The sequence below is a fragment of the Myzus persicae genome, unplaced genomic scaffold, assembly GCF_001856785.1.
Source record: "Myzus persicae strain clone G006 unplaced genomic scaffold, MPER_G0061.0, whole genome shotgun sequence".
In the NCBI taxonomy this organism is placed as follows: domain Eukaryota; kingdom Metazoa; phylum Arthropoda; class Insecta; order Hemiptera; family Aphididae; genus Myzus; species Myzus persicae.
Window position 1 is genome coordinate 448,607 of NW_019100615.1, and position 27,255 is coordinate 475,861.

At 29.6% G+C, this 27,255-nt stretch overlaps 1 protein-coding gene and 1 long non-coding RNA gene across 4 annotated transcripts; one reads left to right on the forward strand and one right to left on the reverse strand.

Moving 5' to 3' along the window:
• Window positions 1-1,859: 1,859 nt before the first annotated feature.
• LOC111036819 lies at window positions 1,860-16,437 on the reverse strand. Its single transcript, XR_002604808.1, has 4 exons — window positions 16,330-16,437; window positions 13,539-13,610; window positions 13,247-13,479; window positions 1,860-3,247 (listed from the first exon to the last, which is right to left on the reverse strand). It is a non-coding gene; the product is annotated as an uncharacterized LOC111036819 (long non-coding RNA).
• LOC111036805 (sodium/hydrogen exchanger 9B2-like) lies at window positions 5,462-27,255 on the forward strand. 3 transcript variants are annotated; one of them, XM_022319009.1, is made up of 8 exons: window positions 5,462-5,540; window positions 17,406-17,853; window positions 19,796-19,981; window positions 23,166-23,341; window positions 24,577-24,746; window positions 24,825-25,187; window positions 26,463-26,564; window positions 26,772-27,255. In XM_022319009.1, exons 1-8 carry the CDS (start codon window positions 5,462-5,464, stop codon window positions 26,946-26,948), a joined length of 1,701 nt encoding a protein of 566 aa, XP_022174701.1. In that variant the 3' UTR covers window positions 26,949-27,255. The 3 variants fall into 3 exon arrangements, with proteins under 3 accessions (XP_022174701.1, XP_022174709.1, XP_022174718.1); XM_022319017.1 differs by lacking the exon at window positions 5,462-5,540 and adding an exon at window positions 16,542-16,712; XM_022319026.1 differs by lacking the exon at window positions 5,462-5,540 and adding an exon at window positions 16,732-16,816.

Below are 27,255 nucleotides of genomic sequence, written 5' to 3' on the forward strand. Positions count from 1 at the left end.
AAATAAATGTACATTGTTTTTTTTTTTTTTTTTATTGCACCAAAAATTAATCTGTGATTGGCTACAAATGTATCCAAAATAACATGGCTTGTTTGCTTTTATATCTGTTTGTTTTTCTTTCAATCAACCACTTCCGGCTTTCAGTAAGTTCTTCAAATATTTTAAGCATACCACATAACTCTAAGGGTGTATCTAAAAGAATCCGGCTCATAGAGTTATATAGTCCTAACTAATTCTTATTTAAACATATTATTATATGTCTTAAATAATATTATAATGAAGTTTTTTTTTTAGGGTATAATTCTTTAATAGCTATGTAATTTTGTATAAATTATATCTTTCAATTACATAAATATTTATATAATATTATCTATACCTAGGCATTTAAGTCACGGAGTTATTGAATATTATAATTGCACATGTTTGAGAATGGCATTCATCAGTACCCGCATTTTAGCTCACACACACACCAATTATTATTTACGACGAACCCATAGGTTTAGGATAGTGACAAGGAAATAAGAAATTGCCTATTGTCCCCTTCATTTTTTTTTTTTATTATTATTAATATAAAGTATTCATGACAGTCGACATCATCTAAACTTAGGTGTAAAGAGTTAATTATTTTTTAACGTTTATAAATTAGATCACAATTATGGTATAAACAGTTAAAACTATGATTTAAAATATACTGAATAAGATAAGATTGTGAAACATTAACAGATAATAAAAATAATAAAATATAAGACAATAATTACATAATACAATGGTAAATTAAAGATTTAGGACTTCGTGTGGACGATGTGCCCTTCATAAACCACAGCGAAACCACTCAATGTTAATTCTCAGTTATAATAATATAATAATATAGTATAAAAATAGTATTGTGGAGGTTAAGATGCTTAAATTGTACTTGATGTATAAACATTTTTAAACAAATTAACGAACCAAAAGCTCCTCCACGAAACGATTTAAACTAGTTTTATACAAAAAACTATAGATTTAATTAAAGAAAAATGTTGACTCAAATAATACATACTTGTTATACTTTCCAGAATTGTATCATATTTTTTAAATATCATACAATAAATATTTAAATTATGTTTAAATCTATTTCAAAAATTAAATTGCATAAATAATAGATTATGTAAAAAAAAAAAATGTATAATATTGTAAGGTACCTACATGATTATTTGGTGTAAATCTAAAAAGAAAATTTCCAGAGATACATGCAATTTTCACCAAAAGTTTATGAGCATTTTCTAAATATCCAAACAAAAATTTCAAAATATTCTAACTATTTTTGAGCCATTTATATAAGCATATGACATTATTGATTACTATTAGTTTTTTTTTTTAAATTAATGTCTATAAAAAAATTTAGTTCAGTCAAAAGACCCTGAAAATATTATAAAATGAGGCTCATGATAGATTGTTACAATAGGAGTTGAAAAATATTAAAAATACATTGGCACGTTTTTGTTTTTTAAACATTAACAGAACAAATGTTTACAACATTTCTCAAATTAAAAATTGAAAAATAATTTTATAGTTAAAAATGTATTAAATGTTCAGCTTTTATAGCTTAGGATTTAAAAAAATCTTAAGTAGAGTAAGTAGTTAATTGTGTAACCAAGAAATCTAAAAATAAACATAAATACATCTTTTTATAGTTATTTAAAGTTACAATGTAGACGACATTGTATATTAACACAAATCATGATTTTAGTCATTTTTTTGGTAATTTGGTTCCAAAATAGCCCAATTTTACATAAGTATATTTGATATTTTTCCAGCATCACTGATAATTTAAGAATGATATTAATTCAACTTACCAGCTATCATATTAATAATAAGTAATAACAATATAAAATACCCTAGACTGACATACCTTCTCCGCTCAGAATCGTTTTTCGTATACGATGATAGGATATCATTGAATACAAATTTAATGCCATCCATTATAGCGACCTTCCAGACACCCAATGCGCAGCAGAGCGACATGCACTTACCAGTTTTTTAAATTATTTTTATATTTTTTATTTAGTAAAAACGTCCAAAATATGTTGGTTTTTCTAAAAAAAACCATCATTGAATGATAATTTCCGGCATGGTTGTGAGACATCCGTTTTACTCAGGCTTTTAGGTTCCGCGGGAGCGTAAGTATTTTCTATTTAATTTTAATTTCTTTTTTCATGCGTCTACCAGAGTTTTAGCAACTTGTGTGGTTTCAGATGATTGATTTTCTTTACTCGAACGGCTTGTCGTCGTCTTACCTCGTATAATATAGTCACTCAGTTTAGAAAAGGTAGGATGTGTATTGTATAGGATAACAAAAAAACAGCGAATAGATAATAGTGCAGTTGACAAAAAATCGGAGATCGTCAGATGGCGGAGAAAATAAAGGAGGGAGAAAGAGAGTTATCAAGTAATTTTCTTCATGAACGAAGCCACTATAGCGGGGATGAATGATTTAACCAATTTGTAAACGATGATTGCTTTAGACGTCGTCCTCACCCGCACCGTCAGCCACCGACCATCGTCTGTTCCTCAGGGAACACTGATAATTATAATAAATATTAATAAGTACATAGTTTTGCCTGTGTCCAATACATTATTTTATATACGAATTACGATCCAACATGTATACAGACTTGTAAAATTTTTAAATTAAAATATTCAAAAACTTTTTGAGTAGGTACTCAAATACATAGATACATATATTTTAAATATTTTCTCAAAATTTATGCACCTATTTAATATTTTTAAATTAAATACTAATATAGGTATTAATCAAATACTTTAACACCTTAAATCTTTTTCTACGTCCGAATTCCGTTAATCTATGACCATGATATTATCAGAGAACTAAACACAATAACACAATACACAACAACATAGTACTAATTACTAACCTAACCTAACCTAACCTCGATTAAAAACTAGGCTCTATCCTTCATATTCTCCAAAATCGAGATTTGTTATTTTATATCCATAATAATATAATATTCCGATGGAAATGATTGAAATATTAGACACGATCCGCCCTAAAATAAAAAAACATTAGCATTAAAAACAGGCTGACAAGACTATATAACTTACTTCTCGAGTCATATAAGACTCAATATCTCTTCACTGAATGCCATACATATCACAACATCCGATCAAGCCTCAACCACTCGCCGAAATACTCCGCAATCATCCCAACGCCATAGCCGACATCATGCAATTCATCACAGCAGCAAACCTTCAATCAAAAATTTAAAATTAAGTTTTCTTATGGTATAACCATATTTAACATTTAACATGTAATTTAAACATTGTTAACCCAATGGCCTATGTTGCCGAAGGCTCTTTTTTTAAATTAAAAAAATATATATATAATATTATTATGAATATGCTCTTAGAAGTAAATACTACATATTTGTTTACAGCTAAAGGCAGTAAATAATTAAGCCACTGTGTGATATTCATATGAAATAAACTGTACATACTATGTTATTTTATAAGTTATAATATAATATATATATCGCATTATCGTGTGTAATATAAACAACGTTACATCTATGAAAAATATATAAAAATATTTAATAACTCAGTAATAATATTAAACACAATATGAATATTATTTAAAATAATATAAATTATAATACAAAAAGATATAAACACACATTTTTATATTAACTCTATTTGAATGAATAAAGTAACACGTAAATAATATGATACTATCGACGACGATTAAAATACAAATATATTAAACAAATTAATTCACGATGATATCTGATACCAAAATATTCCAAAATTCGTATATATAATATTTTTGATACAGATATATTGTATCATTGGATGCATCATTAAATGATAGAAAGTGTTCATTCTAAAAAAAATTTTTTATTTTTAGAAAAAACCTTTTCCTCCTGAATTGGGAATTTAGTTTCAAAAAGTTCTTTCTAACACTCCAGCCCCTCTTATATATTTTTGAATTTACGGTCAAACCAGTATCGCACAAATTCTGAAAATAGACACACATATTAACACTAAGAGCACACTAATGTTTGGCAAAAAATAATTCTGAAAAATTATATTTAGGTGTTGGCTGATGAAATTTACGTAGTTTGATTTCCTAAATAAAAATTTTCAATGATATATTACCTTTTCATTTCCTGTATTTTCTTTATTAATTTACCCACTTAACTAACTTTTAGCTTAAAAAGTGCGCCTTGAAAATATTAATGTGTAAAAAAAACAATTTCGAAAAAAGTTGGATTTAGAACCATTTTAAGTCAATATTTTAACTAGTGATTAAACTATAATGATATTTTTTGTATTATTATTCTTAGTACAGCATAAACTACTAATTTTTTAGTTTACAACAAAATAAATATTAGCTACATATAAATGCATACATTTTATTTATGGAAGACATACAATTGTACAATTTAATTTAAATTATTTAAGAACATATTATCGTGTAAAAAACAAGCCAATGGTCATGCTATCGATGCTTTTTCTTTTCTTTAATAAAAAAAAAAAATGTATGCATATAATAAATATTATAATAATATAATGGTCATGATTATAATTAATATAATTTATCTACTGGATATTTTTACTTTTATACACCTGTACAATATTATGGTAGGCTACTTCAGAAATGTTTACTTAATTTCACTGGAAACTTGTTTTTCTTATTGGTACTTGTAAATATAAAAATTGTTGAAAATACTACTTCACTACATTGTGTGTACTATCTATATAATATTAGGTAGGTACCATATTATAATATAAATAGGTTTAGCATATAGTACTGGGTATGATAAATTAAAGATAAAATGGCTAATCAACCGTGTCTGCAATAAAGGAATAACAAATACGTTTTATCCACTCTATCAGTGTAATTATGATATATTGTACATACATACGATTAGCCGCTTAACAAGAAACTGCAAGAACATAAAATGTAATTATTGGTAAAACGTATTGTTATTGTTATATTAGTATTTTTTTTCTCTTATCTCCGAGTATATCCTCTTCTCTCAGCATTCTTAAAGTTTCCTATCCTAATCGTACTTCTTGTGGCCTTTGACCAAATTCGTTACAATAGTTGAATGTTATTTTATCAATTATGTACAACAGACATCATTTCAAGAAAGGTGTCTAAAAAAACACAATTTTTTTCGTATAGAAAACAGCTTTGATTTTCAACACTTATCAGCTGTCGTTTTTTTTCCGATAGTAGTTTATTATGTAAGCCGCAATAATAATATAATACTCGTGTAAACAGGTACAATTGCTGGTACCATAATCTATTTTTGTTATAAATAATATTAATTTACAAACACCGTGTTTGTATCGCCCAGGTATTATGATGTGTGTGAAGCAAATTATAACAACAGTTCCTTGATTTTATAATTTTAAACGTCGTATGTTTTCGCGTATTGCACTAATAAAGTAATAAATTATGTCAAGCAAAGAGGAGAAAATTCGTATTATCAATAAATACCATTCAGAAACAGCGAACTATGACAGTTTGTCTACAGGTAGTGTTTGAAGTTTGAAATATTTCATAACAACATTGGATTTTATTCAATTTAATCTTAATTAGATTTATGAATAGGCTAGTATTTTATTTATTTTCTTTAATAGTTTATTATTACATTTATAACTTCAGTGATAGTAACTATGGTCACTATTTAGATGTACAGATATGTCAACGCCTTCTTTAAAAGCCTGGTTTTACAGCTACTAACATTTTAAAACATAATTGTATTACTATACGTATACGTCTATTAGTTCATAATTTAATATAATTTAATTTGTTTTTAGCATAGTAGGTTAACAGTTACTGTTCTCTTATAGGTAAATATTATGAAAACCGATAATTAAAATGTATTTATGAATCAAATGAACATTAAATATTTAAATTTGCTTCAAGATCTTATTCTTATATCCATATTCTTATAAATTATATTTTATAATTTGCGTTACAAATTTATAAAATTAAATTCATAAGTCAAAAGTCAAAATATATTTTTAAGAAATTAAAGGTTAAGTCATTTAGTCTTGGCTCATGCCTCATTTTTGATATTATGGTCAACTCAGAGTTTATTTTTTAAGAAGGTTGGTGAGTAGCGGTGAATAGGTGAAAATGTAGAAATAACTACAAAACCTAGTTACAAATATTACAGTGAATGCCTTTATTGTGTTATCAGTGTTGCAAGATGGTTGAAATATCAAAGTAATCACTGAAAATCTTTAGTTTGAAACTCAACTGACTACTAATAAGTACATCTACTACAGCTAGATGGTGTTTGAAGTTTGAAATATATTTTTATGTCGATATTGGGATTTATTTATTTAAAACAACTATTCATAAAAGCTATTTTGAAAGTTTGATTTTTTTTTAAATGTTAGTGGTTTTATCTTGTATATAATTAAGTTGATACAAATATCAAAAACGTATGTATATTCGCATGCCCGTTAATGAGTATCTTAATAATTATGTTTGATCATAGTTAAGAGATTATTGACTGTTAGGCCATACTCAATACACACACATCACACAACGAGTTATCGGTGTCGGCTAAAACATAAGCTACCTATACAAATAGACAAAATATTAAATATTATTAATGTTATTACCTACTTATAAATTATAAGCATCATATTATTATACTATTTAATTTAATTTGATTGGAAAATAGACTTATTGATTCTAGTAATCTAGTCCAATAGAATGCGTGGAGGAAATCATAAGTTCTTTCTTTTTTTTTTAAGAGAAAAGCATTCCTTCCTTTTGAGAAAAATTGTCCTGCACTCTCGCCTATAGGCTATAACATCAGCTATGTATTTGCACTTACACAAGTATTTCGGAAGTGATTATTAAAAAATGTAATAAAAATCAAAAATTATCAATACTTGTAGGTACACGCTGTACACAATGCACTATACAAGGAGTTTATCCAGCATCATCGTTTATAATTTTTTTACTTTAATCGAGCGCATAAATTACAAAATACAATTCTTCGCAAGTTCGTAGCTTTTGTCGATCAATGAGTTTAAACTGTAAGCTTTAAAATCGTTTAAGATATTTTTCAATTTCACGTATAATTTAACATAATATTCACGTATCTATATACATTTTGCACGCTACGGTTTTGTTAAGGTTTGATTCGGTGTACATTAATCTGAATGACATAAAATTACATATATTATACATATACATATATCACTCAACATTATTGATATAATATAATATATGTATTTATTTAAAGGTTATTGAGTTCTTAGTTGAGGTTCTTTTTATAATGATCATTCATAATATATTTTATTATTGATGTTAATAAAATTTCATTTAAAAAAACTTAACTCGTTGTTAACATCACTACAAAGTATTAACTTTCGATTTCCAGACAAATAAAAAATCTTAATTATTATTTTGCTTATACCTTTTCTTTACAGTAATATAAACAATAGTCGGTTAGACTATAAAGCGCTATTGTGGCTAGTCAAACAAATTGTTTCGTTGTGGAATACATTGAACAGTGGTTCCGACCTTTTAGGTACTTACTAGTTACTTACCTTAGAGAAAATGAGTCATAATCAACTCTTTTTAATAAACACCCCTTTACCAACATCTCTCTTCACAACGAATTAACACTTGAAATTTTTGTTTAAAAAAAAATATTTTTTATACATTACTATAGAATTTATTAAACATAATTTTATACTATGTGGTTTATCAATGAGATTTTCATTCGGATTTTTTTTTACGATATTATTTGGCAGCACGATCCGTCGTCCATCGATTTGGAAACACTCTTATACAAAAATTAAAAATATAACATTAATTTGCCAACTGTTAATATTGTTTTAATGGTACATCGATGTTTCAATAATAAATACCTTCCTAATACATCATTTAAAATGTTTGTAGGATATAATGTTATTATTACTGGTTAAAATTATTATAATAAAGTGACACTCGCGACAACATGGCACTCAGCACGTGTTAACCACACCCATATGGCCGCCACCGTGTATAAGCCACCGCCTAAGGCTACTCTTATTTGAGACAGAGTATAATTTATTGAGTAGATACACTAATTCAAACTAATTATATAAATTTATGATTCGTTTCATTTTAAATTGTATTTATTTTAACTTGTTGTAATTGTATTTTTATTTTAAAGTATCTCAAACAGATATAATATAATAATACAATATAAAATAAAAGTTTTAAAAATGGTGTTATATTTGTTAGTAACCAAATCGTTTTTATATTGTCATAATAAAAAATTTGCCTATTCTCCGTGGTTATCGTTCAAAAATAATATCAATAATGCAACAATAACAAAACAAATTAATTAATAATATGAATTATTAAAAGACGTAATTTAATAATATTTCGTCGAAATAATATTATCTATTAGTACAATAATTTTATATTATCATGTGAATGCAATTTTAAATATCAACCGTATTCGTATTAGATGTAATTAAGTAGGTGTACTAGTAGACGTGAGTTAATCTACATGAAATTTTTTATCATCTAATTATCACTTAATTAAAGTGATGGAGACTGTATTCATAGTGCACTGTCGAATTTAAAAGTTGTAACTGTTCTAAGCTAGTTTTTGATATTAAGGTTGAGTACACTTATTTGTCATACACGTATAGTCACAACTATTTAAACTTTCAAGTATTCCTATGCACACAAGTTTAGCATGTGGCAACAAGGTTCAGAGTTCAGCCAAGTGGTTGATTTTTTTTTTGTTCGCATATGGCTTAGAATAAATTCAGCTATACATGTAACCACAAGACTTTATATGGTTTCACTGAATTTAAACAAATTACATACATTTTCTGTTCAGAACAGTTTAACCTTATTATTTGACATTTCTACTTTACCATCAATTTAGAGGATACATGACAATTGCTGAAAAACTTTTGATCTAAAAAACAATTGCCTATAAACGACAATAAATTGGTCGAAGAATAATGGTTCACAAACAACAAATTCGTTTAACGTATTCAACTGAAAGCAATGTTATATGCCGGATAACGCGATAACCCAAATAAGTAAATATTACATATATACCTATTTTGATAATTCAAACTACGATTTGTACTTAAAAAGATGAGATACGATAGATGTCCAAAAGTAATTGTATATCTTACGTCGAAGCACTGTATATCTGTATGGAAAATATGGTAAATTATAGATTATTTCAGTATTATATTGGATACTTCAAACACTTAGGACACGTTTTTGCCATCATGAGTTTGGTACATGTAAAAAGTGAAAAAAAATAAAATTATGTTAGTATATAAAGGTTTTGTACGCAAACATGAAAAAATTATAGTGAAAAAACGTATTGAAAATTTGGAAATACTCCGACAGTAAAAATCTCAAATGCAAAGGTCAAATTCATGTTGTCAACAAAAATGTCATGAAGTTCACCTAACATAATAATTATGTACCAAATGCAGAAAAAATTGACGTTAATAAATCTATATCACATTTGAAGGAAATTTCTCCTCAGCCTACACACTTTGTACTCATGCTGTTACTAGAGAAATGTCCTCGCAAGTATTACAAAATATATTATATTATATCTATATAATATAAATATAACAAATTATTTTTCTATAACTTTAAAATTTTTATTTCTAATATAAGTTACCAAGTGCTGTAGCTGCGGTTATGCCAATTTCACAAATGTATAAAAGAACAATTTAACGGTTTCGTCAAAGGAGAAGCTTCTCCGCTCGAAGATTTGCATAACTGTTTTACGTCGATCTTAAATGAAAAATATCCATCAATAAACTATTTTAACGAAAAATAAAAAAAGAAGAAAGCATAAATCGGCTCAAAATAGAGTGGTATATTATAATATCTGGCCTGAACCTCTGAAAAAACACCAAGTTAGAGTTAAGAGGATTCAAAAAAATCGCTCTGATTAAAATGAACATTCTCGATTGATCTACGTGGATAATCTATAATTTTCAATTGCAAATTTAATTTTTAATATTGATACATTTTAGTTAACTTCATTTTTTTAATGCAATTTAAACAATAATAAAATTTTTTACTTATACTTGTTATTTATTTAGCAATTTTATCTTAATTTTTTTTTAAAGGTATTTTAACTAATAATATAATTATTTTTTTGTGTACAACCACCTGGGTTTTTAGCGATGAAACATGGCATATATACAAAATATCAAGTGTTACAACCCTACCAACTCAAAAACCTACTAAAAAATATGCAAAAATAATCCTCTACCATACCACCCCACGTTCAAAGGCCAATATGTAGCCGTGGGTTCTCCTCGATAAAAAAAATATACATGATTTTTAGTTTTTTGGACAATTTTTCTTCGATCAAAATTGTTGTTTAATTGATGGGTTCCAAATATACCTCATCCAATGAAAACGTGACATGGAATTTCGATTGGATCTGAAAAAGTAACATTCACCAACATTTTAACGGGCTCTTGTGGCTGATTACGTGAAATCATAGTTTTTTTAACACAAAAGTATAAAGATGTTTTAATAATAATTATTATTTATTTTACATACTCCAATAATAAGTTATTATTATTAACAACTGATATTAAAAAATATATAAGTACGCAACGACAAGCTAGAGAATAAAAACTGGTAGAGTGTTATTAGAATAATCTTAAGAGGACGTTACAGTAAATAATTTAAAAAATCGAACACGATGCTTAAATAGGTTTTCATATATTATTATTGTTTATCGTATATATATTCGTATCCATGTGCCATATTGGCGCCACGTCTGTTCATTGCGACGACCACTGGCTTCAAGACCGGATCATGAGTTTAAGTATATATTATTATGTTTATAAACATTATTATGGTCAAGGGGAAATCACATTGTTTTATTATTTCACAGACAGTCGTGTTGAATACTTGGCGTCACTGCTTTTGATTATAGCAATTATAATAATATTGCTATTACTTCTCATGAAATCACTTTAACACTCGCATCTCTCACGCCCACAAACTATATTACTAGTAGAAGTTACTGTTTGCCTATAAATAATTATAAATATGTGTATGGTGTACTAATACACGGGTAATATAAACTGATTTAAAACATTGCAACATAGATTGAATTCTTGATTTATATTAATCACGTTTTTACTTTTTAAGATAAGATAGTTGATAAATATAAAACAGTAAATATATGTTGCAACCGAATACATATTGATTGTTACGTGTTACTTTTTAGTTATAAAAAAATGTATGTTAACCAAAATACTTTTAAGATTATGATACTACGACCAAAAAAAAATTATATAGATTTTAGGTACATAATAATATGTACAATAGTATAATGACTTTTTTTAAAAAAAAAAAAGGAGAGAGTAGGTAACCGCTCTGCTGTGCATTAGGACCTAGTGTCATGTGTATCTGTTCATTGAGGAGTAATACGGTAATTTAGGTATGTGTTAAATTTGAATTCAATGCAAATAAGTCATTCCATACAAAAAGTAATTCTGAGAATACCGTCTGACAGCCTATATTATAAATATGTTTTAATGTATTATATATTTTATATTGCTATTAACGGTAAACATCGGTAGAGCAGTCAAATCACATTGTCAACACGTAATTTATTATTCGCATGTATTATTACAACAATACAGCCGCTATTAAAGTAATTTATTTGTCCATTAGGTACCTAGTAATAACTAATAAGGTAGGTTGGATTAATTGTTGCCAAAAACGTCGCATTTAAAAATATCATTGTGTGTATAAGCTATAATAATATAATTTAAAAGTTCCAAGTAGACCACTAGTAATATATATTTGAATTACAACAAAATAACTAAAATTATTATTATTTGCTTGAATACCTAATATCACAAAAATTTGAACTTAAATTTATCTATAAAATAAAAACTGTGTTTATATACTATTTGATTTTTCCGATACAGTCTAAACTACATATGAAAACCCCTTATGTTGAACGTTCCCTCTTTAGCTATAAAAACTAAACAGTTATAGATTTTTAACTATATAAAATTGTTCACAATTTGGACGATTTTTTATCAAAATTTGAATTTCAAATGTTTATAAAAAATTGTGTTTATGTATATTTAAAATTTTTATAAGTAAAATAAGACTTATGAAGAACTTTGTATTTAATTTTTAAGCGTTTTGCCCCATCGAACAATTTTTCATCGACATTAGGTATTAGAAAAAAAACTTTTTCAATTATTTTGAAAAGTAATAGTCATTTTTTACTTTTTACCCCCTAAAGTACCAATTATATTCAATTTTCTACCGATAACCACTCTCATTTTTAATATTTCCAAAGTTAGGTTTAATGGCATACTTCATTGTAAACTCATTCATGCAACGCTCCACTCATCAAAATCTAAAACGGTGTCAGTACCATTGAATACGGATTTTTTTTACAGCTTACAATAATATTTTTCAATATGGGAGTAGAAATAACAATTACACATACATTAAACCAATAAAGAAATTAGAAATTCGTTTAAGTCTTAGAGAATATGAAATCAATCAAATAAGAATAAAAAAATTGAAGTCTCAAAAATGAATTGGTGAACATTAAATCAAATAACTCGAAATAATTCCCCGTATTTTAGTATGTTGCAATGGGTAATTTAATTTCAGCATTTTAACGAAATGAATATACTACATTGACCTACTTAATACATTTTAAACAAAATTTCAGTCCTCGAAAATCGTCAATTTAATAGTTTGTCAAAACTGTGTTTTTAACCAACAAATGACCCACGCGATTAAATATTTTTACAAAACTACATACAACTGTGAGACAAAAACTTGGATATACGAATTGAATGGGTGAGCACATTCGATTAAAATTTAGTCAGCATTTTAATATAGAGCATAAATATTTCGATTGACAAGTTCGGTTGAAATCGCTCCAGGCGTTCCAGAGTAGTTATGCACTTATGCTGGAATATACTGCAAACATACATATACACTTTCGTTTTTAACCTTCCATTCATTATTTACTAACTTACTGTACCTACTAATGGACTCTTCAGGTAAAAAAATAACAACAAAATGTAAGCACCTAAACAGCACAGACTTTTAACCTAAGATAATACACACTGGAATTCATAACCGTAAAAGCCAAATTTTTTAGGTGTTAGCTAAAGCCCTCCTCTTTAAATATTTCCTAAAAATGTTACATACTTAGAACTAAGTACTGACTTTTGGATTGGAGGACTTGGTAGACAATTGAAGGTTTCCTACTTTTCCAGTAGATTTTCCCAACATTTTCTTTCATACTAATCTCGTTCTGACAATTACAAACACAACAAAAAAATCAGCCAAAACGGTCAAGCTGTTTCGGAGTTAATCTTTCTAACTCTTTTGGCTGTAGCACAGTCAGGTGTTTTTATTTCACTGATAAAATCTTTTCTTTTTTGAAGTTTCTACAACAACTAAAATTAAATATGCATTTATAATTTATAAATCACATAATTATTGACCTAATTATTACCTTGCAGTTCAAGAGTACACGGAGGACTTACAACTGTAATGCTCTAGGGGCCTCGGCGGCTCTTGGTCAGTTCTAAAACAAATAATTGAAAATATTAATGTATCTATCAATAAATATTCCAAATCATACGTGTTAAATTCAGTCACAATCAATATAAAATAGAATAACATATTTCACACTGCATTTATGCAATGAAGGGTGTTCCCTGTTACATAGTAATCATTATCGCACCAAGGCTATCGCGGCGTTTCGCGATTAAAGACGACAGAAATGGCTATAATTACCGAATAAGTGCATTGTAAAACAATATATTTACGATAGAATTACTGTATTGTCGAGTCAAATATTATCTTATACGAATTTTTTCGTATCAGTAACTGAGTAGCATAAGTCATGAGTGTAATACTGCAATGATACTGTGCACATGGTACTCTTTAATAATTTTATCTCAATTTAATATGCTTTAAAGAATTAATTAAATACCTACTGTATTATAATATAAAATGTACTATAAGACTTTTTTACAAAAATAAGATCAACTTTAAAGTAAATATTCAAAAGTAATAGGACCCAATACAGTTTTTCAATGTTTACCATGTGAAATTTGGAGTTCTTGAATGTGATATAATACAAATGTATACGCAATTTCTCTTTTTCACTCCATCCCAGTAACTTCTGCAGGAACAGAAAAATCCTTCAGCAAACTTAAAATTATAAAAAAAATTCTTAAGAAATAGTACTGGACAAGATCGACTTAAACATTTGTCTTTTATTGCAATTGAAAACGAGGTGACTTGAAAATTGCATTTGAGTGATGTGATAAATAAGTTTACTAATATTAAAGCTCATAAATGACTTTAAATTAAATATGTATTTTTAAATTATGACAAACCCCACAATGATTAATAATAATATGAATCTGATATTAATAATTTGTTTAGTAATAAACTGGATCTTCTTTGTATTTTGTAAATTTATTAATAATTAAAATGTATTGTTCCAAAGTAAGTATTTACATTTGAAAAAAAAACAATATTAAGTGTAAATTTTATATTTTTTTGAAAATATTTGTTTGCTAACACGCCGCATTATTTTTAATTATTTTTCACAGCCTTCGGTCGGTCACACACACCATACACATTTTACACTCGCTCACACACATATTTGCGTTTCATAGAAAAACGAGTGATATCCGAGGCAAGTTTAGTTATGTAAAGCTACCGGCGGTGGCCCATCCAATATTAGTAAAAGGACATAATTTATTTATTGCCCCTTTTCTCATCTAGCTACGCCACTGTTCCAGTGTATAATAGTGTCCAAGCTTTTAACACTGTTCAGTAGCGTGAGTCCGTAAAAATAACTGAGAAAAGTAAGTCTCTTATTTCATCACTCAATTTTCCGATTACAGGAGTTGGTTGGTTCGTGTATAATAACACTTAAGATCGGATTCTCGAGTGCCATTGCCAGTTTTTATTGAGTGTTACAAAATCTATTGGAACAATTCTAAATCTTTATCAAATATAGATAACTGAGATAATTTATACTTTTATTTTACACATAGTTGCTTATTTCAAGAGTTTTGCATAAGAATGCACAATTCAAATTTTATTTCACATTTTATACTGTGTACAATATGATTCAATAAAATGTGTGTGTGTGTGTGNGTGTGTGTGTGTGTGTGTGTGTGTGTGTGTGTGTGTGTGTGTGTGTGTGTGTGTGTGTGTGTGTGTGTGTGTGTGTAGTCACAGTCACAGTCTATAAGTATATCGCGCTCATGGTTCTGAAATATGACACATTGGTACATAATATGGAGTCCTATACCTGAAAATGTGCATCTTGAAACCTTATTTTTTAATTTCGCATTTTAAAGAAGGGTTCACACACGGTTTTATCGGCTCAATAAATCGAATATTTTTATGTTTTTTAAAGCGTTGTTATTGGTAACAATAAAGTAAAATAATAAAGTAATTCCTATAATTTGTATTATTTTAGACCTAAATTATATTATTCAGTTTCATATATTACCCCGAACTCCGAACTCAACTATCACTTAAACTGTTTTATAAGTAAATAGATACAATATTACAATATCCAGGACTAGGTATTAGTTAGTTGAAAAATTAAAGATAAGTTATATACCAAGTTACTTTTTTTTAAAGTAATTTCTAGCTTAACCAGTAAAAAATTGTTGTTCAATGATATGCAATTCCTAATCTGTTCAACGATTCCATAGTCATATTATGTTAATTTTTTTTCCTAATATGTATTAACCATATAGGCTTAAAATGTATTTTGTTTTGTACAAATTATTATTTAATAAAAAGAAGATATTAAAAAATAATTATAGCCTTATAATATATTATGTACCTATATTTTAAATGCTAAATCTTAGGCTATCAAAGTCTCGAGTGCTTAACGTACTACTCGTCTTTTTTTGATTTCAATTGGAATCAAGATAATATAATACGTACCTATTTGAAAAAAAAACTTTATACACATAATATCCATGGAAACATATTGGCAATCTCACCCAAACACATAATCAAACAAAACCTACACTTTTAAGTATATTATATTTACTCGGCAAGACGAGTTAAGAAAATCTGTTAGCTTGGCCAGTCTCGGGGTGTCGTCAATGGGTGACTTCTCATTCATACCAATAATCCCCCTTCAATTTACTCATTGTATAACTGTGTAATTACAGATTGTAAATAAAAAACTATGTTCAATAAAAAAAAAAACTCGCCCAGCCTTGATAGTTGTTGTATTGTTTTAACATCGCGATACTCACTCGTCGTACCAATGTCGTAATATTTGTTTGTTGGCACTTGCCACAGTCAATCTCGATGCTCGCTCCCACCACGTGTTTGGTGTCATAGCGTTAGATAATAGTTTCGCTAATGCCTCAAATCGTATCGTTTTTCCCGTTCTTTCCGCTCTCGCGCGAGAGTGTCGCATATATTATAATGTTATTATTTATTCCTCGTCATATTTTCGTAAACGTCGCGAGCTCTTCATATAAGCGTAGTGACGTCTACCGGCCGGACGCGCTCTTGCGTAAAACCGAAATATTGTTATGAGTTCTTAATACTGTCGCCGGTCCTTTTCTAGTTTTTTTATATTTCTTTCGAATCACGACAAGCGATCCGACACCGTAATAACATCGTTTCGACTGTAATAATAATAACATAGCATAATCATAAAATTACCTCAAATAATATTATAAGGACGCCACACCAGTATGACGTGTTGTCGCCGTCTAACAAATGTATAACACGGTAAATTTTAAAGTTCAAAATAATTCATTTTACTCCTCTGTTGTATTTAAAATTACAGTGAATTGACATAATATTATAAAGTGTAAAGGTAAGATCATTATCCACGGCACTTCAGAGGTTATTAATGATATTTTAATTACGAAACGAGTTATGAGTATTTTAACATTGTAGATTGTTTGTACATTTTAAATGTAAAAAACCTTACCTTTAAATTTTGTAATAAATCGTTAATTCACTCTAATTTTAAAAACAAAACAACATAACAACAAAATGGATTATATTAAACTTAAAATTTGTCATGTTCTATACGTTTTTGTAAGACGGGACAACACATGATGTGGGTGTGACGTCCTCCTAACTCATACATCAAAGTCGAGTCTCGATAACTCGAATCTCAAGGAGAATAGGAATAGATTCGAGTTTCGTAAATTTCGAGTTTATACCTCAAACAAAATATTAAAAAACACTTCAAGGGGCAAGAAATAAGTTAGAACTATTGAGGTTTTTGAGTTATTGAGGTGTTCGAGCTTTTGAGGTTGGAGTTTTCCGCTTGACTCGACTGTATTATCTTTTGTCTCACCCGCTTTAGGAGAACCGCGACCATATGAAATGGGAGACGAGAACAACGGAACCGGTCCGGACGCACAACGACAATTTCGTCTGCAGCCACGGAAACAATACAGCGTGCGCATCACCGACAACAATGACCGGCCTACGTGGTGGTCGTCGCTGTTGTCCTGGTCCGATAAGCGGTGGCCGGCAACTGCGGCGGACGCTGTCGCTGTCTTATTGTCCGCGGCCGTGGCCTGGTGTCTGCTTCTCGTGAACGTGTCGCCAGGGCTGATGGCAGTGCCCGGTGGTAGCGTGGCGTCCATATTCATGCTGTACGTGGCCGGGCTGGCCGCCGGCCATGCGGTCGACGTGGTGGGCGGCCTCCCGCCACTGCTAGGCATGATGGTGGCCGGCATCGCTCTCCAAAACTTAGGAATGTACACCGTCACCGCCAACTGGTGCATCAACCTGGTAGCAATCATGCGGTAATAACGATACAATAATGTTGGATTTTATATTTGTAAATCAAACTTTTCTACTAAACGCACACGAGTTAAGTAGCCAATAATGTTATAGCATATCATTGGAATCCGCAATATTGTTGTCCTAACTCAGAAAACTCAATTTCGAAGTTTTTACATTATTTACTATTTAAATAAATGTGCCTAACTAATAAAAAAATATGCAGTTGCAACAAATATTATGAATTCAATAGGACGATAAAAAATGTCAATGAAACATTTTCTGTTGTTTGTCTTTACTAACATATTATATTCAATATGGATTTATGACAATACATTACTAATTAGAAAACGGTATTATTTAAAAATCAGCCAATGCTGCACAGTGCTCAGAGCTAAGTTCCATTTTTTTTCTTGGTGAGGTGAATATATTAATATTACCACTATTATAAGCCGTGTGCAAAAACTAAAAACAATAAGTGCAAAAATATTTGTAGTTTTTAGGTGGAGTGGTGTGATTTTTACAATGAATACCAATCTCCTTGAAATATAATACACCACCTTTCCAAAAATATCTTTTACATCACTTGACATCAGTACAGTAATCTTATTTTTAAAGCTTTTTAATTTTTACTATTTATAGGAACAATTGTGCACAATTTTCATTTAACACGTAAAATAAATACTTTGATATGCATAATAAAGTATAAAGTTAATATTGTTACTAGAAAACAGAATAATACTTAACTTAATAATTATAATATACTAGCAACAGTAGTAACAGTCACGGTAGGCGAAGTTTAGCATAACAATAGTAATTGAATATTTTATTAAATTTCAAGTGTATTATGAACAGAGGTGGCCAATTGGGAGGAGAGATGTTTAAGATATATTTGATCGAAAGATCAATATTAATAATGATATAAACTATGAATTGTAATTATTTTGATGAAATAGTACATTTTAAAAAATTAGGCGCATCTCCCACAATTTCAAAATTATTCGACCGTCATTACGTCATACCGTTATTACGAATGTGACTTATATATTGAGCCATTACACTCTTTTCAAGTATACATAAATTGGATATCAAGCGTTTGGATAAATTCAGTCTTTTATATTCCTCAACAATGTTTAATACAAGAATACGATGAATTTGATTACGAATGGGTGAGGGAAGAGGCTAAGAGTGGAAAAGTTTTACACGTAAACCTTTCAAAAATAAATTGCACTAGGTACTCAACAACATATATTTACTCGATTCAGAACCAACAGTACTATTTTGAGTTCAACGCATATAATTATTAACATTTAAAATAGGTATACCTTTAATGTCTAAAGAGAGTAGAGACTTGACACGGTTCGACACTTGCTGAACTTTTGAATCTACTCCTCACTACATTGTCACTAATTTATACTAAATCCGAGGAGAGGCAAACTTTCACAAGACACTTATCTGGTTACATATTTTGAACGGGACGAGAGTATTTTAATTTTAAACGAATTTTAAAAAAGGACTGAAACAAATTTCGATAATGGTTTTTAAATGAATTAATACCTAAAAAGTAAAAATTGAACATGACTATATATACTATAGTACTATACTAGAGTAAACATTTCAGCTGTTTAAATATTTTAACAGCTGCATACCTATATACAAATCAAATGTTATGAAACGGTCTTCGAAAGTATAGGTACTATATTGTGTCAAATTTTAAAGTGGTCTTATCTTAGAATTTATTAGTAAGCCAAAGTATGTTTTTTTAGTTGAAGTTTTGAATTGAAGAGGCTATAAGTTCCTCAATCTGAAACAAAAGTTTTCTTCAAAATTTTAAATTGAAAATCGTAAATTTTGAACAAAAAAATTCGTGTTACAGAGACACATTGGTTCTTGGACATCATAAACCATAATATTGTTTTAACGTATTTGGTTGATCGTCATGCATCAATGATATATTGTTTACAGAGAGGCTGCGCTGTCGGTGATCTTGATCAAAGGTGGCTTGGAAATGGATGCGGGACAGTTGCTTCGACTCAGCGGTGCCGTGACCAGACTGGCGCTGTTGCCGTGTGTGGCCGAAGCAGCGGCCGCGGCCGTGGCCGCTCATTACATTTTGCCCAATTTCTCTTGGGAATGGGGTCTGATTCTCGGGTGAGTAAGTAATAGAATTGATTATAAAAACTATAGATTGCTCACTAATCAAAATCCGTGCTCTAAATTTATTACCTGGTGTCGTTATCAGGAACTGACTAGGCGGCCAGGTTATTATATACGCCGACCTGTCAGTTCTGGATCGCTAGTAAATACTAAATTCAACACATGGATTTTGTACCGCGTTGAACAATTTATAGTATTTATAATCAATTGTAATTGTAATAATTAAACGGCTTAGGCTTTTGATAAAAACAATTAGCAAATTATAGCCGAACAGATCCTTTGACCTCAAACTTTTCTAGTTCTATAATGTAGGTAGGTATGCGGTATGAGGACACTGTTTATACGGTGCGTTCCACAAATAATAATGAACTGATCTTGAATATTTATACATTTATGTTAATAATATACTAATATATGATATAAAAACGAATAAAGCACAATATGTTGCACGATATATTCCAACAAAATATATTCTATTTCATATTGTTTTAATCTAGGTGTGATTTTAATAAATTTTGGGGGATTAGCCCCCCCCCCCAAAAAAAAAAATATTTCTATGCTCCCACCATCCCCAAACGATATCGGGACGGTACTCGAATTCCTGTCACACTCGCTCTACCATATTTGGTGTGACTGGTTACAGTTAACTTCGGATGTACGTCAATTTATAGAAAATAATTTAGCTCACGACAATCAGTTATAATCATTTTACCAAACGACAATCTCTCTTTAATCACAGATCTTATCTGAGTTAGTCACTAGCTTCCATTGTTCGTGTAGATTAATAATTGACCACATATAAGCAGTTGTAATACAAAAACAATAGATATTTGTAATGTGAAGACATAATGTGCATCAACTACTAATTATATTAATAATACAAACATAGAAGATAGTATCAATTGGCATTGCCAACAATTTTCGATATTGCAAGCTTAGGTTAAAAGTTTAAAATATAGGTATTTAGTATACTACTGTAGTATTATAAGTTGGTATTGACTTGGTAGGGTTATTTTTGTATTATTTCTTTAATTTATGTCAGTGTAATTATTGTTCATACATGTTTAATTTTAATTTTTTTCTTTACTATGCATTTTTCACCTATTAGTTTTAAAATAGTTACTAAACTGTTATAAAATTCGACGTACCTATATTAGTTTGATTGATTGTCGTTGCATCGATGAACTATCTTGCGACAAATTATTAACGATCAAACAACAAGAAACCAGCTACAGTAGCTACCTACTGCTGTTGATGAGTTACTATGGTGGAATGAAAACAAAGTGATAACTGATAGAGTCGACTTGAAATTATCAGTTGTTTCTGGAAGAGACATTTGTTTGAGCGTTCGAAACAAGAATAACACCAGAAAAATATCTGTGATTTTCTGATTTGAAAAATAATGTAAATTACTAAAGTTGGTTTATTCTTAATAAAACGCTCTGCATTACAACAATATTATCCTATTGATTGGTATTATATAAAATAGGTACAGATAATTCTTGAATGTAAAACCTTAAAAATACTCTTAACATTAACTTTTTAACACTGATGATATTTTTAACCATAATTGTCCTTGTTTCAATATCGATGTATGTTGAGTACATACACAATATAAAAATACTACCATATCTGTGAAAGTCTGAAGAAGGTTGATGACCAGCGACCACTGATAACTGATAAACACATAATTTATAATCATATATTATTCACTGAAGTATTTTCCTAAAGCTGTTTAAGAGGACGCCGCGCCGTACCCGCATGTATTGTATCCGTCTTGTCTTACACACGCACGACATCGCACATTTTCTTTCTCAAGTTTCAATAGTGTGCTGTTAGTTTTGATATTAGAGTAAATTGACCTATCATAGAATTTAAACGTGAGATCATTATCCAAGGTCCCGGTAGGCTTTTATTGATAGTGATATAGTATTATTAATAAGTAGGTTGTGGTATTTTTGAAATTGTAAATTTTAAATGATCATAATACTTTCTTAAAAATAATAATATCAATGAAAAGCCTACGTAATACCCTAGATAATAGTCTTAAATTTAATTTATATAATAGGCCTTTTAACTATAATAATATCAAAACTAACAGCACACTATTGGAACTACTATTGGAACTGATTTGTTGGACTGTTTGTCCATGTCGTACGTGTATAAGAAATAGACACCATAAGAGGTACGACCTCTTAAGCAAGTTAGTTGGCCGTACCTGCTAACTACAATGTATCTACACGTTGAGGTGTATATGCCGTACATAATATTTAAATACAACACTACGTTAAATTATTATGATCAGCTTGACATCTGGTCGAATAGATTAAAACAATATTTTCGTTATTTTACCAAAGACTCATACGATGAGTTAGATCGTGTTTTAATTACATTGTATGCTGGTGCACTAATTTAAATAGTCGTTATGATATTACTATTTTAGTATAGCTTTATACATTGAAAATTAAATTTGCATCAAAATACTACATTAATCGAATAAACCACCAACTGCAGTAGAATTTATACGATTTTGAATAATTTGGACAATTGATTGTAACATATGCTATTTATCATTTGTAAATTGGTTATGAGTCATTGGCATCATTGAATTTAATTTTCTGGGCAAATAATTTCCAACGTAATTTAAAATGAAAAAAGTTCTTATTAAGTACATTATGTTCTAAAAAACCAATGAATAACCTTAAATGAATTATTTGGTGCATAATAAAATATAAGACGTGCAATATCCACTGGCGGTTAATAATATAATATCTGTAGGTACCTATTTCGATTTTAGAAGTCAATATTTCAAAATGTTAACTAAAACAGTTTGTTTACCGTCTTATTTATAACATTTTCTTGACTTAATGGTGAATATTAATCTAAAAGTATACTACAAAGTATAAACACAATATTATTATGTACAAGTGTCGTAAAATTAATGATATCATAATATTAACTTTACCGTAGTAGGTACAACGATTATTAATTCTTATTTCTTTATAATCGTGGTAGGTACCCACGCAAAACATTCCAGCGCCCAGCAGCTATACCGTTTCAGATTCTGTCCTTGTAGTTAACAGTATATTATAAATATATTGATCATATGATATTGAAGTTTTAGCAATACAATCGAAGACATTTTATAAAAATTGTATTTTCGTTTGATTTGTGTAAGGTTTGTCTTATCAGCCGTCAGTCCGGCTGTTTTAGTGCCGAACCTGTTAAAACTGAAACAAATGGGTTACGGTGAAAAAAACGGCATCAATACGCTGGTGATAGCTGCGTCAAGTTTAGATGATATTGTGTCAATCAGCGCTTTTGGTGTCTTGTTGGGCATCGTTTTTTCAACTGGTACGTCAAAGTTGTAAAAAATATATTGTATTATATAGTGTAATGATATTACCTGCTTTGCATTGAAGAGGACAATTACTTATACTCCACGCATCGACCTAGAATAGAGATGGCAAACCTTTTGAACACTGCATGCCCGCCCAAAATTACCCTTTTTTTTTTAAAAGCGTGCCTTGAAAAAAATATTAAAAATATTATATTTTGTTATACTATAATTTGATTGTATAATTAATGTATTAGTATAAAAAGGTTAGTTTAGGTACATAATAATTGTAATAATATTGCTTTGTTAATTATTTATTTTGATGTGTATTTTGTTGTTGAACACTTGACGCCAATTCGTTGATATTTGGTTTATAATTACCCAGTAACTTTTAATAAAGTATATACGGCACTGCATTCATCGGTTAATCGTTAATGACCGATAAAAGCCATATTATGCTTTTTACCTACTACCTATAATATTATATATTATATAATATATAATAGTAAACATTTTTGCGTGCCCACAAAATCTTTTCACGTGCCCACAAAATCTTTTCGCGTGCCACCTCGGGCACGCGTGCCATGGATTTGCCATCCCTGACCTAGAAAATACGTTGTATGCATATTTTTAAAAAGCACATATTTTTTGGAATACTGTTAACTGTGCGCATTGAATAAATGCGTTGCATCTATACCCATTTTAAAGCATATCTTTAACATTTGCAGCGGTAATGTATAAAGTATAATTTATAAGTACAGGGTGCGCCATATAATAAATGGTATCAAGTGTTACTCGTCGAGGGATGGGCCGGTGACGAGTTTTTTGGTGAACTATTAAGTTTAAGACGTTTAAATTGTTACCATGTCTTAGCACCAGGTACAACGAACGTTCACAGCAGAGAATTTTTTTTAAACCAGCAATCAGTTAATGTGACATTCCACATGAGATCATTGCAAATTGCAATAGTGTTCCAAAACATTAGGAGATACCTTATAGTACCTTACCCCGTGTATCCGTAGAGATGGACACCATATGTATGATATTGAGTTCTATACAAAAGCCACATTTTTGTACAGAATCTTGTTAACATATAACAATTTAATTCGATCAATTTTTGAATTTTTTTTACTTTTTAAAATCTATCAATTTTTTATGGCGCTCTCTGTACAGTAATATAATATACTGTTCTAGTGCAGTTATAATAGGACACTTTTTTTGGGGGGGGATAATCTTTGGTATTTGTAAACAGGCAACTTGACCAGTAAGATCGTTCAAGGACCCGAAGATGTTTGCATTGGGACGGCGTTGGGACTTGTGTGGGGATTCCTCTTGATGTTCGTGCCGTCCGCACCGTGGGCAAATGTGTCTTATAATACCCAAAAAGGCAAACACGATGACGGGGAAAATGATGAAAAACAAGTAGGTCAATAAAATGATGATGACGTGAGGTCGATAAGGTGCAACGAATGTCTAATGTTTTCAACGTGTCACGAAAAGACGGACCGGTCGGTGACAGCCATGAGAGCGTTTCTGTTGGGTGCCGGTGGTATTCTGGCCGTGACCGGAAGTCAGTGGTATGGGTATCCCGGGGCCGGTCCTTTGGCTTGTATCATATCGTCGTTCGTGGCGGGCACTGGTTGGAAGTGGAGAGAAAAAAAGCAAAACAGTCTGGCCGTAGTTTCGACACCCGACGAAAAAGACGACAAAAAAGCAAACCCGGTTGAAGCGGTGTTCGAGAACATTTGGTTCGGGGTCCAGCCGATTCTGTTTGCGTCCATTGGCACTGAAGTCAAATTCGAACTTCTCAGGGGTGGTGACATTATCGTTGCTGGGCTATTGGTACTCGTTGCCGGATTGATAGTAAGTAATATTATAGAGTGGATGCGTGGTATAACATTATCAGCCAGTCAGTTTTACATAATTCTTGATTTATGATATTCTATAATAAGTGGGTGGGTTGTATTCAAAAAAAAACATCAATATTTTAGATAAAGAATTTTTAATTAAATCCACTTTCGCTTCCATTCGGATGTTGGATATATTGTCATTTTCTGTACATTTTAGTGTGATAATTATAATAATATACTGTACCTACGTAGGTTTAGATTAAATTTTTATAAAAAATATTATTATTTTAATTTAATGTTATATATACAACATCACTTTTGGGGGGAATATAAATGCTTTGATTTTCTAATTCAGCATTTTTTTCTGGTACGAAATTTAACCAAATTGGAACTTTTGGTGGTAAAAAGTGAGATTTCTTAATAGTTTTCAGAAGTGTCTGGAAAAAATAAAAATCAAATAATGAAAAATGAGGGTCCTTGCGCTAAACCAATTTTTAACGAAATAGATTTAGTTTTGTTTGATAGTTTGGTGCAACTCTAAAACTAATAACTGTAGATACTTTAAATTCTCATAAGTTCACCTGAAAGTCAAATCAATTTTTTATAAGTGTATGAAGTTCAAGTTTTAAAAAATTCATCAAAATCCCCATCATTTTCAAATTATTATGTAGTTAAAAATATTGAAATGTACAATTCTCATAGCTAAGAAATAATAAAACATGGTTTCTCATATTTTAATCAAAAAGTCTTAAAAATATAATATAGACACAGTTTTTTTTTTTTGTAGATAATTTAAGTTCGAATTTGGACGAAATTAGATATTTAAACAAAAGTAAAATAAACTACTTTAATAGCAATAATACAATATACTTAGTTAATACAGGAAGACAGACCTGAGTCTTCGCTCAGAATCGTTTTTCGTATACAATGGTTATGCATCAAAGTTAACACATCCATTACAGTTATAAATCTAGACACTTAATGTACAACAAAGTGGTACCCACGTTCCTACCATTTTTGAAATTAAAACCAAATCAAAATGTAATAAAATAAAATAAAATTTGAAAATAAATAAATTATTAAAGTTCTTAAAACGAAAATTGAAGTTAAGTTAGTAGTTAAATTGACTGGAACCCAAATGTATAACTGTCAAGACTCAGCTAAGTCGAAACATTTAAATTAAATGCAATGAACTTTTTTACTCGTTAATGCCCAACCTTGCATCTATCTATGTATATATCTTATATTATAACATTACAAAATACTCTATTTACGTATAATGTTAAAGGTTCGTTTAATTGTGACGTCGTGTGCAGTTTGGGGAGCAGGATTCAACATTAAAGAAGTGATATTTATTAATATCGCTTGGCTTCCCAAAGCAACTGTCCAGGTAAGTAACATTATTTACTGTCCTACATTATACATCAAATAATATGTAATCCTTTACAATCCTTTTCCAATAAAGATCTTCTATACCATATTACCATTATTACACGCTTTGTATTAGTTAATCACGAATGATTTTTGTTATTAACTAATTATAATAATATTATGCTTAGTATAATACATTATAATATAAAATATTTTTTTTACGCAGGCCGCACTTGCTCCCGTAGCGTTGGACATGGCGAGAATGATGGGGACAGAAAAGGACGTAGAAAGTGCTAGTCGATTGTTAACCATCGCTGTAATGTCCATACTAGTTACAGCCCCTATAGGGGCATTTGGTATTCAATGGTTCGGTCCCAGGTTGTTGTCCAACTCCAGGCGATAACTATAAACTGTTGTATTGGAATGTGCTAAATACTAATTTAATATGCTCACTTGTGTATTTATTGTTTAACCATTTGTTGAATTAATTGTATTTATAACATATTATGTAGTGATATTATACGACTGTACTTTAAAAGTATTGCAAAAAAAGAAAAGCAAAAAGTATATTACTTATAAGTTATAATCACATAAACGGAAGCCCGTTTGGACAAAATCGCTTTATTGAACTACATATATATCCAATGAAATCACGTAATTATCGAATTATGTAACAATATAAATAATACAATAATTGTTTTTATTAATGA